Consider the following 18,407-nt stretch of genomic DNA (forward strand, 5'->3'; position numbering starts at 1 on the left):
TTCTGGACTACTTGAAACCGCAAGGTGTTCTGCACGTGAAACGTCTGATGCGCCGGGTGGAGACTCAAGAAAAAGAATGGGCAGCGAAACCTACTAACTCTGTTGTGATAACGTTTGCTCCCAACACCGAGCGCCGCGAAAAAATTGACCTCGGTTTTACCAAGCATGCAGTCAAAGGATTCGTTGAACCTCCTCCCCGATGCTTTAGGTGCCAACGCTTTGGGCATGCAGCAAAAGTTTGCATCAAAGATCAACGTTGCAAACGATGCGGTGGCACCTACGATTACAAAGCCTGCAAGGCAGATTTTGCTTGCGCTAATTGTGGTGGTGACCATCCAGCAAGTTTCGGTGGCTGCCCCTTCCGTGTAAGCGCCTTACACCGCCGAGTGTTTTTCATTAGTGGTCCCAAACCACAACCTACTGAGAAGCGGATACCTGGAAGTGACGAGTTCCCAGCGTTAGATTCGGAAGTTGAGTTCCCTGCGTTAGAGTCGGAAGTTTGTAGCGTGGTAACAAGCAACGTCAGTGAGCAACCTGAGCCTAGCAAGACGGCAAAGTCCTCTGTGGGTGAGTCGGTTGTTCGATCTGCTGCAGCAAAAAGTGTCCAAGTTTCTCAGCGACCAGATCACAGCCAGACTAGACAACATGGAGGACATTCCCTCGCCTTAAAATAGATAAAGAAACCAGCTCCAGTGGCCAAGAGTGGGTTCCAGTCCGCAACTTTTGTTGAAGTTGTGAGGCGTGCGTACAGCGTAATAAGGAGCTCAAAAATCAGGACCTGTCCGACCTTCTGCGAGTTTTGTTTGAAGTCCTGCGTTCATATGTTCAGGCAATGCAGACTGGCACCCTAAAGAACTTTCTACAGCTCGTTCTTTCCTTTGAGTACATGATTACCACCTTCGCAGCGACCTTTACCTTATAATATGGCTAGTCTTCTTCAACCTCGTGCAACTAAAAATCACCAAAAAGTGCCGTTTATTATGCAATGCAACTGTGCTGGGATTATAAGTAGATTAGCAGAACTTAAATTATTTCTGAAAGATACGTGTGTTCCAGTATTGGCCCTCTCGGAGGCTGGCCTACCAAGCGGGAGATCTCTGACTGGATATGTCGCCCATAAGAATTGCAGCATAAAGTCATTTCCTGCGGGAAGTGCCGCCCTTTACATACGAAGAGAGATTCCTCATGTGGCTTTGAACGTCACCGATCTTTGCACCGATAGTATTGAGGTAGCGGCTGTGAGGATACGTCATGGCTTCCGAACTCTTTCTATTGCATCCGTATACGTGTCTCCGCGGAAGAAGGTAGCAATGGACTTGTTTCTCCAGCAGCTTTGTGACCGTTGCGCAGCGCCCCGAATTATCTGTGGGGACTTCAACGCCCTTCACTCCGTCTGGGGTGACAGGAACACAGATTCCCGCGGATGCAAGCTTGTAGAAGTTATCGATAGTTTGGACTTGTGCGTGGGCAATGACGGAAGTACCGCTTTCTTCCGGCCTCCAGCCTCAGCCACATCTATAGACCTACCCTTGCATTCATCTGACGTCCGTGTGAAGTGGTCAACTGCACCTGACCACATGTGAAGTGATCACTATCCAATTTTTGTGTTTGCTGCCGACTTCCATATGCGCGACTCTAAAATTAGCCATGTTGTTAATTGGGACAAATACAGGGAGCAACTTGCATGTGTTTCTGGTGATGTGATAGACAAAATGATTTCTGGTAAGATGGCTGCTACCACAGCGGTCAAGTTGCCTAATCATTTTCCGACTTCGGATTTTAAACTCGGGAACCTTTGCGCAGCGTGCAGAAGGGCGGAGCGACAACTGATGCAGAAGAAGGACGACAGATCCTTGAAGACGACCTTCAATAGGCTTAACTCTGCCATTAGACGCTATACGAACAAGCTCTGTAGGTCGCAGTGGGCGTCCTTCTGCGCTAGCTTGACGGTTTGCTCACCAATGATGAGAATTTGGCGAGTCATTGGCAGTCTTGCTGGTGATTCTCGTCCTAGTAAACCTTTCGAAGCGCTTGCACTGCGCAAGCAGAAACCTCTCGTGTGCTTGGCAGAGGAATTTGCAGATGCATTTGTAAGTGCAAGTTCAGGAATTCATCCCTGCGCTCGGCCTGCAACATCTATGTCTGTGGTGGAAGCCTCGTTTACACTTCCAGAGCTACAGACAGCACTCAGCAGCCTGCGGCGTCGATGTGCACCAGGTCCTGATGGCATCACCAACCAGATGATGCAGAACCTACCTCTGGAACACCGGAAGATGCTCCTAAGCTATCCCAATCGAGTGTGGGAGACTGGCGACATTCCTCCTTCATGGAAGGTGGCTTGTGTTGTCCCAGTGCTGAAGCCCGGCAAAGAAATGACAGACTTGGCCTCGTATTGTCCTGTATCACTGACGTCGTGCGTGGCTAAGCTCATGGAGAAGCTGGCAAGTAAGCGTTTATCTTGGTGGCTCGAAGATAGAAGGGCTCTACCAACATGCACGACTGGATTCCGAACAGGTTTAAGCGCGCAAGATAGCGTCTTGGACTTGATAAGCCATATTGAACATCATAGAGCTTTTGGCCTTTCAACACTAGTTATTTTCCTAGACGTATCAAAGGCTTATGATAGCGTCCTTCAGAGCTCAATACTAAATAGTTTGCAGGCCATGGGCATACAGGGCTATCTTCTGCGATTCATTCACTCATTTATCAGTGATCGTAAAATTCAAGTGCGGTTAGGAAGTACCACAAGCACCGAAAGGGCGGTATCACGAGGTGCACCTCAGGGAAGTGTTCTTTCCCCAATGCTCTTTAACGTTGTAATGGCTGGTCTTCCGCTGAAGTGCAAAAACATTGCAGGCATGTCCATATGTCGATAAACGCGGACGACATTTGCCTTTGGTTAACCGGATATCAACACAGGCGTTTAGCTCTGATAGCTCGACAGGCATTACTTTCAGTTCAAAATTACCTTCAAGGTGTTGGGTTGACTCTCGGTGGAAAAATCTGGCTTCATCATGTTTCCAGGTAGAGCAAGAAGGTATGCGCGGCTGAAGATAGACCTTGATCAATCTTGCCTTCGACAATTGAAACACAAGTGCTTTTTGGGCGTCATTATTGACTACCGTCTACAGTGGCGACGAGCTGTGAACTCGGTTGTGACATCGATATCTTCGCGTCTCAATGTGATCCGTAGAGTTGCAAGTGAGTGTTCGATAAGCCCTTTTGCAGGATCTTGCAGTAGCAGACTTTGTTCAGTTCAAAAATTTGTCAGAGTAGCTTTGCTCAAAACATGGTCCAGACTGACAGCCCTTCACTAGCAGCAGGTGTTGGATGGTTGTGTTGAACATTGATCAGAGGAACTCAGTCCTAGTTTTTCACACAGTGCTAAAAATCCTCTCACACTCTGCGTTGCTATGCGATATCACGAGTAAATAAAGGATCACCTTAACAACTCAGTCAAGCACGTTTTCCATCGGGGTTTTCGTTTTTCCAACCATAGACCACTGTTCGTCCCACCTCTCTTCATTCAGAATGTCCTCTGGAAGACTGTGCACCTGTAGTGTAGCAAACTCAGCTTCGAGAGCAGCTAAAGCGTCTTCAGCAGATTCATTGGAATCTTGGGGCAGCAGCTGAGGAAAACTCTGAATAAAGAAACGAAGACTCGAGAGCGATGCTTGCGAAATAAATTTCCGGTTGGCCACCTCCCCATTCTTCAGAGTTGCGTCCACATCATTGCGCTTCGCCTCGTCGCATTTCGGAAATAGTTTCCGTAGAACAGGCCCAACGTAGTCGCTGACACTAAGGGGTAGGTTGCGTTCGACGAGGAATGCCATAAACAGGCACTCCACATGTATAACACTGTCGTCGCACTTGTTCAGGAGAAAGTTCACTATGTTGCCTTGCTGCTCAGCAGTGCGAACATAGCTTTGATGCTTCGCCGTGGAAACGTGCAGTTTCAAGTCGCCTTTGACACCGTAAGGCACGCTGACGTCGCATCCACACGTTGTACAAGATGCAAAATGTTCTCCTTTTCTTGATGTCAAAAAGCACGGAAATTCAGAAGTATAAGATCGCAAACACTTATGCAAATACCTTGGGCTTTGATAGTGCCATGGCATCAAGCACATGAGGATTCTAACTTTACACAGTGCAACGCACACAGACGGCCTAGCCAACACTAATCATACACACAAGTACAGTGGCTAGAATAGCCCATTCTAGCCACTGTAACACAAACAGCAGAAACAAGATGCACCATGGAGGAAGGCATGCATGAAATGCAAGAGCTACATTGGCTCTGGCTTTGGTCGGCTTACTAGGCACCGTAGTCGGCTGCTTAGTCGATGATACCGATGGTGCTAGTGCAGCCGTTGTTGTTGATGCTGACTATTATGATGTGGCTGTAGATTCCACAGTGCCAGTTTGGGAAAAACCACTATTGCGTGAACTGAGACCACTTTTCGGGAGATATAAGACACTGATCGCACAATCGGAAAGTTCAGTAAAAAATCTGGGGTCTCCGGGGTGAATCGGGAGGGTTGGCAGGTATGTAAAGCTGACAATTGTGACTTTAGTTTACAGTTTATGTGAAAGTGTTATAATGCTTATGAGAGCTTTTGCAAAAGTTCCACTGATAAATTAGTGGTACATTTCAGAGCAATGTATAACACATCAATCTAGCCCACTTTACATCCCCGTGGCGTCCTTTCACTTACAAGGTAAAAAATTGGTACCCAACTTTTCTAAAATTTTATAATTTTCAACAATTTGTCAAAAAATTCATGTAAAAAAAAACGCTCCTTGCAGTCAGCAGAGTTTTACTTTTAAATTCAACAAGCCTTATCAAGATTGGTGCAGTTGAAGTTGACAAAAACAATTTTTCTGTTCCCGTGTGTTTAGTTAGAAGCTCCTGCAGTAAAGCTTCCTTTTTAGTGTGCCACAAGATACTATCACACACAGATAAGGCACATTCACACTGAAAGCAGAGCGGCCAAGCGGATTTTCAAAGTGGCAAGGCGCACACGCCTGTTGAGACTGGACGGCTTGCCTGGCAGCCTGCACCGCCGAGTATCTAGCGTTTTCGTGGCTCCATCTCGTGGCACCGGTTGTCCATCCTCAATGCGCACGAGCGAGCGTCGTTACCGCGCCACCATCGTCTGGCATTTTGATTGGCCGCGGGAAAGCAGAGAGCTCTGGTGGGTGGAAACAAATCGGTCCACGAGCGATTGGGCTCGCCGCCTTGTTTTCCACCCGCTTTTACCTGCCTGGCAAGGAGGTTTGCCCGCTTTCCGCTTGCCCGCTCTGCCTTCGGTGTGAACATGCCTCTATATAAAAACCAACCAACCTCTCCTGGCTCAGGTGCATTATCCTGGCTGGCAGTAAATTCATCTGCTGCATCCTCTGCATCCACAGAATGGTTCACATTTAGGCGAACAGTGATCCTGGAAGGCAAGCATTTGAGAACAATGACAAGAAACACGATTCTTGTGGATGGCCCAAGGCTGGTGACCAATGGAAAGAACGGCTCCTTAGCACAGAAGGAAGGAGTCTTGGGGAAACTAACAACAGAACCAAGCTCAATGCAAATTAACTGCCCTGGTCATTTCATGGTTTTAACTACACTACTCATTTTCCTGTTTACTGTAAGAGGTGGAGAATGACTTTTTGGTGCTTATCGCTTTATCAAAATTGGCACATTTCAGTTTGTTGCCACATGATAATATCAAGTCACCAGTGATTAAGAAAAAGAATGTAAGGTAATTCTAATTACTACAATAAACTCACTTCCCTTGCATGGTGCACCCTGGACTGCCTTACTTGTTGCAGAAACGGAGGCAGCCACAAAACAAATAGGAGAAGCATTGCTCCCGACTACATTTCCGGTTCAATTTAACCTATGTCGCCACCTTGAGAAACCAAACATTCACAATGAACATCAGTGATTACAAATAGATGTTCTGCTCCTGTTCAAAGAAATGGCAGCATATTGCATTTCTCAGTTTTTCATAAATTTCATGACAAAGAGCCTCAAAACACTATCAGGGATTCCAAAACCACAACTTTTGGTATGTTGCATGGCTGACTCAAGAGCATTCAATTTTATTGGCAGCACATCTCATGGCAAGAAAAAATACCTTAACATCAGGGTGCTGCGCAGTGTTATTAGATTATTTTGTGAATCCCAGAGAACTGGAAAGAGAAGCTTTTTGGGGAAAACCTGCAGCTTTGTACACAGCCCACAAATAATCTTGGTGCAGTAATTCTGTTCGCAGTTTTTCGTGAGAGGCCCATATGTTACCGTGATTCTACCTGCTAGCTGTTGGATGCACAAACACAACTGCTGCATGGCAGTGTGCAGTATTTATTAATGTTGCATAGCCCCCTAGTTTGTGCAACTGACGGAAATTTTTTTTTAAATTATGGCTTTATGTGCCAAAACCGTGATCTGATTATGAGGCACGCTGTAGTTGGGTACTCTAGAATAATTTGGACCACCTGGGGCTCTTCAACATGCACACAAAAATATGTACACAGGTGTTCTTGCATTTCTCCCCCATCAAAGGTAGCTAAAATGCTGCCAGTTAGTTCCTTGAAATGCAAGTTACAAGTAGGCATTTCCCTGCTTGTTATTTAGTGGAATCTTGCATAGTCATAGTAATGACCCAAGCAACTTGTATCGTGACCAATGTATGGAACATTGCCAATACCGCACAATCAGAGCCTAGCTCCTTTTAAATGTTGCATTATTACTCATGTTATGGGAAGTTGTCCCCGCTATGTAGTTGGAGCTTGCTTGTGTGTGAAGCTGATGCTAGTTGCAAGCTAAGAGAACATTCCTATATATGTGTTCCACCCTCTGGGGCTTACCTTGTCTGACAAAAATGATCGTCATATGTCTTGCACGTCTTCCCTTTCTTTAATGCTGCATGCTTGGTACGCTCAGGCCATGAACGACATGCACATTGTCAGCGTGACATAGCACTCTCTACAGGAAAGTAGTGGGCGCAGAATTATCAAGAAAGAAAAAGCAAGCAAGGCAGATGACGATTATTCTTGTGGGACCCCAAAGGGTGAAAACTCTTTAAAGAGTGAAGAAAAATGCCACTTTGTGTTGCTGTCAAAATGGTGCACCATTGCACATTTGGGCCAAGGAGCAAGAAATCACATTTACATTTCTGATGTGGCATCACACTTCTTTCTTTGAGAGTGAATATTCTGCTGGCAGCCATCAGGGTTCTTTGGGAAATTTTGCTGACATTTCTTCCCCAATGGCTGACTTTGGTCAGACTGCAAGGGAAGGGAGACCTTGTGCAAGTACTAAGTGTAAACAATGTGTCATTATTTAGTATACTTTGGCAGCACCTCATGGACACCATGGCCACCAAAGCTGAGACGAGGACTGGTGGACAGCTGATTTAGTATGTGAACACCTGACGGAACACGGAGGCCTCGGTGAGACCCCAACCCATGGGTGAATTGTGTCCCGGCTTTGATCTCCCTGATGGTTCTGGGCACCTTGGAAGTCCTGTGTCGCCCATTTTGCTATAATCACAGATGCTCTCCCGAGGCCTCTGTTTGCCAGTTACCAATTAACGGCAAAGTACCGGCCTTTAATGCGTTGGCATTAGCAGTGTCGAAGTGGAAAAAAGTATGCATGTGACGTGTGGGAAGCCGGTCACGAGGTAGAGAGAGGATAGGAGAGCTTACAAGAGCGTGTATATGTATGTATTACGTATGTATGTATGTATACAGTACAACTGACGGTGGTCTGCTTCAGGCCACTGTCAGTTGCACTTTGCTCCTCAAAGAGGCGGGACGTGTGTTGCGTGAGCTCCTGCACAACACTTTATAGTGTGGTGAAGGCGGCTTAAGTCATGAATCCGAGACCTCAAAGTGTGACATTTCTCTCGCGTTTACCGCTAAATCGACGCTTTTTTTCTCGAGCGACTCTGCCAGCTTTAGTAACGTGATCATGGCTAGCCAACGGTGTCTAAGTGCCGGCTGCTGGCAGAATATCAACTCTCGCTAGGCAGACCCCTGACCACCCCCCGCCCCCCAACACGCACATGGCGACGGTTGCAACACAGCACATTTTCTGGACATGCGGGCTTCTACGGAAGCTTCGCTACCAGTTGAGATACACCCTGCTTTATACGCGAAATACTGGGCACACTCACGTTTCCTGGTTGAAGGATCGCGTCAAGGTAACTTCGGATCCCTCTGTTTTAACGTCAAATCCTTCGATCTTCGGAATCTGCGTTGACTTCCTTGCCTTCTTCTCGGCTTCGATTTCTTCCACGAGAAAGTCGGCAAGCTCCTGGTCACCTACAAAGGAATACGAATAGTCCCTTGGGCTAACACGATGAAAAGCACAGGTTTTCTCTTGCCGATTCTTTGGACGTGTACGGCGGTATTGGCACATGACACGCTAAATGTATTAGGAAAGAAAAAGTGACTAGGCATCGTAGATACGATACAGTGAGCGTGCAGTCACGATTCTAGTTGGTCAAAACATCCACTGCTTCTGAGAACAAAGGAACCCGCTTCACTACGAGAACATGACCATCTGCCAAGTCACCTTTAGTACTTGCTTGGCTGTAGTTGCAGACCGCCGGCCGCACGGGGCTCGATCTTGCAAAGCGCCGGCACGCCAGTGTGCGGGACAGAGTAGAGCTGGACATGGACTTGTAGGCGGGCTCACTTATAGGTTTCAGCGCCCTTGTAACAACAGTGTATCGTGCCGGTTTTAGACAAACTCGGGTCACGGATCCAATAACGCTTACTGCCATGACTTACGGTACGCTCTAGGTGCAATCTAGACAAACCTGTCCCGATAGGCCTAAAGCGAAAGCCCCAAAGAAACCTGCAGCAAGACAGAGCAACGTTCGAGCTAACCACGCACTACGGACCACGCCAGAAAAACGTGCTCCCGCAGTGTTGCCAGGTCGGACAAAGCGGCATTGCCCAAAGTTAGAGAAATTGCAGCCCAAATGTGGCCAAACACAAAAAAGAGGAAAAAAATTGGTAGCCTAAGATAGGCATTTTTATTTGCAATTTTATTTGTATATAAATTTTCTCGTTCGACTGCGTCAATCTCTTTTTGCGCAACCCGTCGTAACAAAACGTCCAAGGTACATCCAAGTTAGGGTGGCTTCCCTATTCTAGCCACCCTATCCAAGTTGGCGGCGAGGAGTTACGGAGTCGCCATCTCATATAGAGAAAGAAAATGGCCATCTATCGGAAGCGCCTCGCTACAGTGCCTAGAATATTCTAGGCACTATAGCCTCGCTGGCGTAGTATGAGGGATCACGCGGCGCGCTCGATCCTCATAGGTTTTGCTGTCAGCGCTCACTGAAAACACCACGCGCGAGCTCTCCCGGACATTTCTGTAAGCACTTTCGAAACGAGAGAAGTTTTTCACTGTCTAAATAATAATTTTGGGCAAACTGAAAGCACAGAATCGTTTACAGACGCTATCTCTAACCGAAAACGTACCGGCTTCTTGCGCGAAAGGTAGGTAAACGCTGAGAGCAAACTATGCGAAATATGTTCTTACAGTGTTTGTATAACTAGATGGAGCATAATAGACGACCGCACGCCAAGGTTCATCCTAAAACCCCTTAAACTTCGTAAAGTAGCGACATTCTCCTCCTCCGCCTTCACTCCTCCTCGTTTCTCCTCCCTTTCACGCTCCCTCCTCGACCGTGGCACCACCTAGACTGCTCGAGCGTAGCAACGGCGCCAACATGCGCTTCTCGCCACTCCGTAGACGCTTCTCGAGCAAAAATGGCGCTGATGCATGGCGCGAGGGCCCACGTGATGCTATTAGGCCAATAACGACGCGGCGTTGGCCTCGGCCAGAGCGCGCGAGGAGGAGGCGGCATTCTTCAAAGCGTGGCAGTACTTTACGAAGTTTAAGGGGTTTTAGTTTCATCCTAGACGCCAGCGCTCGTTTCTCCCCTGGCGGAACGATTTCACCTCCAACGGGGGTAGGTTTCCGCCGCCGCTTCCCTTCACGATCGCGCCCGCGTTCAGTTCGCGCTGCGGGCGAAACGTTTCTTGTTTGCGACGGCGCCTCTTCGGATGACCGGAAATTATTATTGTGTTGTTAACTGTCACGACAGCAATGCAAACATGAAAGGGTTGATGCCACCAGTGAAATTCTGCCGATTCACAAGAAAATGGTAAGAAAAAAGCAGACGACAGACATGGATTACTGCGGTGCGCCGAGCGAAGTAAACAACTGGCAAACGAAGCGAGCTCGTTCATTGATCACTCCTAACTGTATGACGGTTTTTATATGTAACCCACATGAATTTAAGAATTACTCGGTACATAATCCTTTTATTCATATAAAAACGTTCAGTTGTTCGACGAGCGCTTGTCCTGTCTTCTTTCTCGTGTTTCGTTTGTGTGTGCGCTGCCCAAGAATGAAAACCACTTTTGTTGTATGCGCTAGCAGTGGCCGAAGTCCACGCGTGCCTATAGGAATTGAATATGTGCACGATGCATTGAACATGACCGGAGTTCATTCCCGCTTCACCACTGCACCGATCGATCGAGTTACTGGACGATACACGCCCGCGTCTTGGTCGCGCCGGCATTGCTGAAGCGGGAATGATTACTAATACTTTCAACTTCCGCCTCTTGAGCACTGTTAAAAAATGGCCAAGCTGTCTACATTGCTGCCTCTATTCCATATTGTAGGGGACGTACTAGTTGAAGTTGTGTGCGCATGTCGTACTTGTGCTTTGCAGCGATATATTTTGTTTATTTCCGCACAGTGTCGATGGAAATCCGTTGTCGCCATCAGAGCACGGATTTGTAGCAAACATATTGTGAGAAACTGCAAAAATGACTTTAGCTCGTATGTGCCGTATGCATGTGCCGCATCGTATGTGCTGACGATTTTTCCGGCGGCACATACGATGTCGTTTCCAATTACCTGCTCAGCGTCACTTAAATGTTTAAGCAGACGCTGCCCTTTTGCCGCATTGCAGCCATAAAAATAATCGTCAAGCGTACCGATCTTCTTAAAGGCAAATAGAAGCATGTACAGTCTGTTTCACACTTAAGGGAAAACTCGGAAAGTATTGCATTGCGATGCGGCAAGCAATGGAGTCGTGCGGCGGCAGCAGCTCGAGCAGGTGCAGACGCTCGAGGGGCGGAGTCGTGATCTCCGTCGTCTGCTACGGTGGCCCGCGCTGGCCGCATTGTCGGGAAGCGTGCTACTGTCAGGGGCAGAGTACCGATTTCAGCGGCACTGCGGGAGCTGAGCTGATATTGTTTACTAAACGTTGTGCGGCGCCAAACTCTGAGCCTGCATTAGCGATAATGGAGTTCCACAAACTTCTTTTAACAGCATGCTTCGTTTGTTCTTTCGAAAGGGTGGGGTACTGAGCGCGCGCACGTATATTTCTTCACTGTGTGTGCTACCGTAATAAGCAGCGACAAGACGCACCAAGATGTGCGCGCAACGTGCTCAGTCTTTGTTTGACTCGAAAGGAAAACAAAGCACTCAACAATGATTACTATGGGGGTCGAACACGATGAAACAAACGGGTACGATTAAAGGAATGTTTTAGGTTAAGACAATGAGCTGTAAGTGATTTTTCTCGACAATCAATCACTACACCAGACAGACCCTGCCCGCCGGCGGGGAATTGGACACGTCACGCTCGGAACTTCGGTTAGTATCTCGTCATGTTCCCAGCGGCAGCGATGACAGCGCTCATCCTGGGCATGGGGATACCCAATAGACCGCCGAAAGGGAAGGCAACTATGGCTTGACGGACAGAATCTAGGTCTTACTCTTGTCACGGATCCAACTTCTCCCACTCGTATGGGAAACAGCGTTAGCAGAGATACTACTCCGGACTTGACATTCGCAAAACGAATTCCACAAGCAGACTGGATCAACACACAAGACAACTTGGGCAGCGACCACTATTTAATCCAAACAACAGTTCGAGCGGGCCCGCAAAAGCCTAAGGGTCGTCAACTCCGCATAACGAACTGGGACGCTTTCCGGCAGGCCAGAGCCCTCACCTCTTTCTCGGGTACCCAACCCCCTTTCGAAGATTGGGTCGCATCCTTGCTGGGAGACGCGAGCAAAGCCACTAAATTGGTGCCTGAAGAAGCCAATCTGCAGGAGGCAGATAGCAAGTTACTGCATATGTGGGAAGCCCTCGCCAGTCTGCAACGCAGATACAAACACAACAAGCTCAACCGAACGCTCAGGAAACGTATTAGTACTCTCAACCTTCAAATCGAAGACTATGCACAACAACTTACTCGTCAAAATTGGCACAGCACATGCGACAGCATGGAGCGGCAACCAAACCTACCCAAAACGTGGAATATCCTCCGTTGCCTCCTTGATCCGGCTAACAGCAAGAACACACAACAGCACAACTTGCAAAAAATTATTCACACCCATCCGGGCACGGACGCACAAGTTCTTCAAGAATTGATAGACCGATACATAGGACCTCAACCTACTACACCCGCTCCAGCATACACAGGCACCGATAACGACCACCTGGACGCGCCCATAGAAGCAGCAGAAATACGTGAAGCCATCCTCGCACTCCGCCCTAACTCAGCCCCGGGACCTGATGGAATTACTAATAAAATGCTTCGCAACCTAGATGAGGATTCTATACTAGCCCTCACAACTTATTTTAACGCATACTGGGAAACTGGAAACCTCCCCTCACAATGGAAAGTAGCCAAAATTATTATGATTCCCAAACCCGGGAAGCGCCTCCTACTCGAAAACCTCCGCCCTATCTCCCTGACTTCATGTGTCGGAAAGGTCCTCAAGCACGTCATCCTCACACGCTTACACAGACATATGAACGACAACGACCTCTTCCCCAATACCATGGTTGGCTTCCGCCCGAAACTTTCTGCTCAAGATGTCATGATTCAGCTCAAGCACCAAATTATCGATGGCGACAAAAGCTCCAGGCTGGACACCAGAGCCATCTTGGGGCTAGACCTAACCAAGGCCTTCGATAACGTCACGCATGAGGCCATACTGAACCAACCGGCACAACTCCAGGTTGGACATCGAACATATAACTACGTGAAGAATTTTCTTACAGGTCGCACGGCCACCATTACCATCGGAGGGTTGCAGTCGCCAGTTATTCACTTCGGCAGCAAAGGCACGCCGCAAGGATCGGTTCTATCCCCTTTTCTGTTTAACGTGGCCTTGCTCGGACTACCGCCTGCATTAGCTAGCATCCCCAACCTCAAGCATAGCCTCTACGCCGACGATATCACCCTGTGGGTCACCGGGGGCAGCGACGGGGACATCCAAGACACGCTGCAGCAAGCCATCAACGAGGTCGTTGCATACGTAGAACCGCGCGGCCTGGCGTGTTCCCCACAGAAATCGGAGCTCCTTCTGTACAAGCCTAATTGGGGAGGTCGACGTACAGACCCTCACCCACCCGAGATAGAACTTCACGCGCACCAGCAACGCATACCTACAGTAACTAGCATTCGTATGCTTGGCTTACGCATCTAACAAAACGGCAGAAACACGGAGATACTCAAGCGATTAGATAAACATGTACACCAAACCACTCGCCTCATTGCACGCATCGGAAATCGACATCACGGCATGAAGGAAAGCAACCTTATACGCCTGGTAACCGCCTACGCCCTGAGCAGGATCACCTATGTCGCCCCGTACCTTAGCCTCAACGCAACTGACAAGCTCAAACTCAATACCATGATCAAGAGGGCCTATAAACAAGCCCTACATCTTCCCATCACCACCTCTAACGAGAAACTGGACGCCCTAGGCATTCATAACACCATAGACGAGCTTATTGAAGCGCACCGTATTAGCCAATACGAACGACTTGCCAATTCCACCACGGGCAGGCACATTATAGGCACCCTAGGTATAACCTACACCCCCCAATTCGGACCAAAAGTACCCATCCCTCCAAACATTCGTGATCAGCTAGTTATCCCGCCCATACCTCGCAATATGCACCCTGAACACAATCCGGAGCGACGTGCAGAAAGAGCTAAACAACTACAAAAGCGCTACGACCAAGCCGCTGACGTAACCTACGTGGACGCAGCAGAGTACCCCAACCAAAACGCCATGGCGGTCGTCGCAGTCACGGGTTCGCAGTACCACCTCTCCGCGGCCGCATCAATATTCGCCACGCAACCCGAAGTAGGAGAAGAAACGGCCATCGCTTTGGCCTACGCGGCTACCAATGCACACTGCATCATCAGCGATTCAAAAACGGCCATTCGTAACTACGCAAGAGGACTCATAGCACCCCAAGCGCAGAAAATTCTCTCTGGCACTCCTCCCCCAAGGCAACGCCGCGTGCAGATCATCTGGGCCCCTCGTCACTCGGGTCTGGCTGGAAACGAAGCCGCCCACGATGCCGCCCGAGCTCTCGCACACCGGGCGCATCATCCTTCTCCTGCGTCTTCCGATCCCGACCAGCCCTCTGTTCTGCATCGCGGTCACGCGCGGGACCGAATGGTCACGTTGAGAGAAATTCTCCTGCACTACCGCAGAGAGCGGTTACGCTACCCCCCAGCACACAAAACACTGAATAAGTCTCAATCCACCACTTGGCGACTCCTTCAGACACGAACTTTTCCGAACCCCGTGCTTTACAACCACATGTACCCCGATGCATACTCACCACTCTGCAAAGCGTGCAAGGCCCGCGCCGACCTCTATCATATTATCTGGCAATGCCCCAAAGCCTCACCCGCCAACACCTCCCGCACTAACACACACATCATTAGTACGGCCGAGCAGTGGGAAACATTGCTGCTCAGCTTGAACCAGAGGAGCAGCTCTGGGCCGTCCGGATGGCCGAAGACGCCGCCAGAAAGCAAGGACTGGCCGCCGTCTGAGGAAGGGGGGGATTGGGGGTTAGTCTCCGGACCCCCGCTACCCCTTAACCCCATCAAGGACAAAATAAAGTTTTATCTCTCTCTCTCTCTGAAGGCAGTGAAGTGTAGAATGACTTGATCAGGGATGTGTTCATTCGCAGCACGTCTCAGTCGCTGACGATGGTGGATCGAAGCCTATCTTCGGGCGACTGATAGAGGGGATGGTGCGGCAGCGATACTTTCAACGAGCCCCAGACATTTTAAATGATGTTGGCGCCCGCGGATTGAGGCGACCACCCCAAGAGAGTGACTGCGCGCTCTTCCAGCAGTTCTTGCACAACGCGAGCAGTGTGGATCGGCGACCTATCGCGTTAGAATATATAGTCGCCTTCCAGAAACGGGCCGTCAAGAATGTATGGAATCAGTACGTCGTCTATGACTGCCCTGCAGCGATGAACTTACCTTCGAGGCGTATCACTGGGCGTCGCACAACGCTTAGTAAAGAATACCGGCTCATTTCACGCAGTAACGATGAGATGGGCGCCCTGCAACTGACAGTAGACGGTTTCCCGACAGTGCGGCCAGAGCGCGCCGCCGTAGCAGACGACGCCGTTCAAGATCCCGCCCCTCGAGCACCTGCGCGAGCTGCTGCCGCCGCCTGACTCAAGCGCTCGCCGCATCGCGATGCAATGCGCTCCGAGTTTCCCCCTAAATGTGAAACAGACTGCACATCGCTCTTCGAATGAAATGTCCACGCGCACACCCGTAGGCACACACCGCGCGCGGCACGAAACGTGCCCAAACACGCGCAGTGCAGGAGGCAATCAAGGCGGTGCGAACGAGAGATGGGAGAGGGGTACCACCCGCTAAAAGAATTTTGCTTCGCATGCGGCGCTCTCAACGCCGGCGCAGCAGCGCCGCTCTCGGTGCCGTTCTTGTCTATAGAATGAAGCCTCAATGCAGCGATCGCGCGGGTTCGCAGCGACGGACTGCGCGTCTGCATGCTTGTCCGCGCACTGTTTCGCTTTCGCCGCGTGTGCGTTTTCGCACCGTGCCATGAGCTCTAGGCCGCAGAATATGAGCGTTTGACTGTATACAAGCAGCCATTGTTGCGTGGGCACTATCAGAGCTGTTCAAAAATAATTTCATTGTAGAGACTTCAACGATTCGATCTTTTTTTTTTCTAAATTCTTGGACGTTTCAATATTATTTCTCGAGTTGCGTCGCACTGTATGTTTATTGGTGTTCTCAGCGTGCGATTTCCCACTGCTTCTTTTTTGTAATCCAGTGCATTAATTCATAACACAACCATGACCACATGCCATGCTTTCTTTTAATGTGCTTCTTACCGCTCCCTTTCCACTACAGTGAACTTGCCAGTATCTGTAGCATCGACAAGTTCATAACCAAACCGTCATAGTCGGGCAGCGGACTTGGGCGAGCGTCTCAGTGTGCGTTTTCCGAACATCGCAGACCCGGCGCCGTAGCAGAAATCTTCCTCGCGTCTGTGCTTGCTGCATACCCGAGTTGTAGCCGATGACTGTTTGCCGGTTTTATGTTTCGCGAGCCAAGCTTCACGCAGCTTCTTGTCCTGTGGCTACGTGTGAATAAGGCTGACACCGGGCTCCGTTGCGTACGTCCGGCACTGCGGCACCGAGCAGCTGTTATAGCCTACCATGTTGCGTGCCTTCAAAGGCAGCCACTACCTATTTTAGTGCTTTCAAGCGTTGTAAAGGAGACACTCGAAGCGGGAAAATCTCGCCACTAAATGAGGACCGCAGCGTACGAGGGAATTTAAACTCTCGTTTTCAGCTCGCTTCGGCGCTCCCGAAGAAGCCGACGAGGACGCTATGTCCACGTGATCCCTAATAGCACGTCACGCTGACGGTGGCGCCACTTTTCCAGTGGTGGAGCTCGAGGCCAATAGGTCGCGAAGCTTCGAGCGAAAAGCGGTACCGCACACTTCAGGGATTCGCGGGAACGGAAACAGTTTACGAATTCCACTACCGTGCCGTAGCGAGTTTGTTGCTTTTTTTTCTTGCGGCGGTAGCATATTAAATTCTGATAGTCGCAGGGGTAGGGTGGCTAGAAGGGGAGTTGTGAATACCGGCGGCGCTTTCCCTCGGGCGCGCGTGACCCCCTTGCGCACCGATGCCACCAGGGGGAACGTGGCGCTGCTGCTCGCGGCGTGGTATTACGGCGTGGTACTCCGGCGTTGGCCTTCGCCTCCGTGCCTCCGCTGTTAGTTGGTCTCGTCGCCTGTTTTGTATTGTTCCTCGCGACATTCGTCATTCAAAGGCTAGATGCAGTCGGCAGCGAAGAAGAAGACGGAGCGTTGGTGCTTTGTTTTGCCCACACATTGTGAAGACTGCAAAGCAGCATGTCTTATTGATAAAGGCAATATCCCCGGAGAACTTCCATCAGAGGCATCCAAAGAGTGGGACCTTGGGGGCCTTTTATATCCCTCAGAATCATTGTATAAGCTTGTCAATGCCCTTGAAAACAAACTCACTCGTTTATTCAGTGTAACACGCTTGCATGCCAAAGCTGTGGCCGAGATATTGCAGTGAATTGGTGAAATGCCAAAGATTGTTTGCCTAGACCATTCTGCTACCCTGACAGCCTCTGTTATACGTTTTTATTGCCTCACAAGGATTCACTTTTTGCTTAAAGGTATCAATCAGCAGGGCAGATGCACTCCTAAATGCATCTTGTGCAGCGGCACACATGTCACGGGGTCCCGCCCGTGTAAGCTCCGCTTCGAAAGGGGGGGTCCCTCCCCACTCGCATCCAGTCCCAAGTCAACGCCATCCAACTCAGCGCAGTCGACACCATCCGCCAAAGACAACCGCTCATCGCGTCCCCGTCAACGATCCAGCTCCCGATCAAGCCGGGACCGCAGCCCCCGCCACCGCTCCGTCTCATTTCCACCGCTACCGGGGCAAGACAACCCATCAACTGCTTCCCAGGTGAGCTGGCGATCGCAGCCTCCCACACACGACCCCGAAAAAGAAAAGCTCAAAGCTCTAATCGCAGCCCAGAGCAACGAGATTGCCCTACTGAAAGAACAGCTGCAGGCGCTGCTCGCGCGCCCCCACCTCCCCACCTCATCCCCTCACCAAACCTCACAACCCATCGCTCTCCAGACCCCACCGCCGCCACCTCCCGCCCCTATGTCCGCCACATCTTCGGCCGCTTCTTCTCGTGCCGCCTCTCCCTCCCGCAGCCCTCCACATAAGAGGCGCTCCTCTACCGAACCTACCGCCACCCCGGAGATGGAGGCTGTCGTCCGCCACACGGCCTCGTTTCTCGAGGCACATGAACGACGCATCATGGCCGCCATTACAGCTCTGCGTACGGACACGCAGAGCTGGATGGCTCAAATTAACAACCGCATGGCCAAAATTGAGGCCCGCCAGAGTTCCCTCGAGGCCGATCTTGCCCAGATGACCATTAATGTCTCATCCCTCCTCGCCTCATCTTCATCTCCCAAACACCCTGCAACAGCAGGGGCACCCAGG

The 18,407-nt window shown here is 49.9% G+C and overlaps 1 protein-coding gene across 1 annotated transcript in view; it reads right to left on the minus strand.

Moving 5' to 3' along the window:
• P32 (complement C1q binding protein P32) overlaps positions 1–8,928 on the minus strand; it is a 33,861-nt gene extending 24,933 nt beyond the window's left edge. The window contains exons 1-3 of the mRNA XM_050169788.3: positions 8,579–8,928; positions 8,178–8,325; positions 5,345–5,441 (exon numbers count right to left, since the gene is read on the minus strand). Coding sequence (XP_050025745.1) covers positions 5,345–5,441; positions 8,178–8,325; positions 8,579–8,789 — 456 coding nt within the window. The 5' untranslated portion in view covers positions 8,790–8,928. The remainder of the gene's footprint in view (positions 1–5,344; positions 5,442–8,177; positions 8,326–8,578) is intronic.
• Between the last annotated feature and the right edge of the window lie 9,479 nt (positions 8,929–18,407).

This window comes from Dermacentor andersoni, chromosome 3 (genome assembly GCF_023375885.2).
Source record: "Dermacentor andersoni chromosome 3, qqDerAnde1_hic_scaffold, whole genome shotgun sequence".
In the NCBI taxonomy this organism is placed as follows: Eukaryota; Metazoa; Arthropoda; class Arachnida; order Ixodida; family Ixodidae; genus Dermacentor; species Dermacentor andersoni.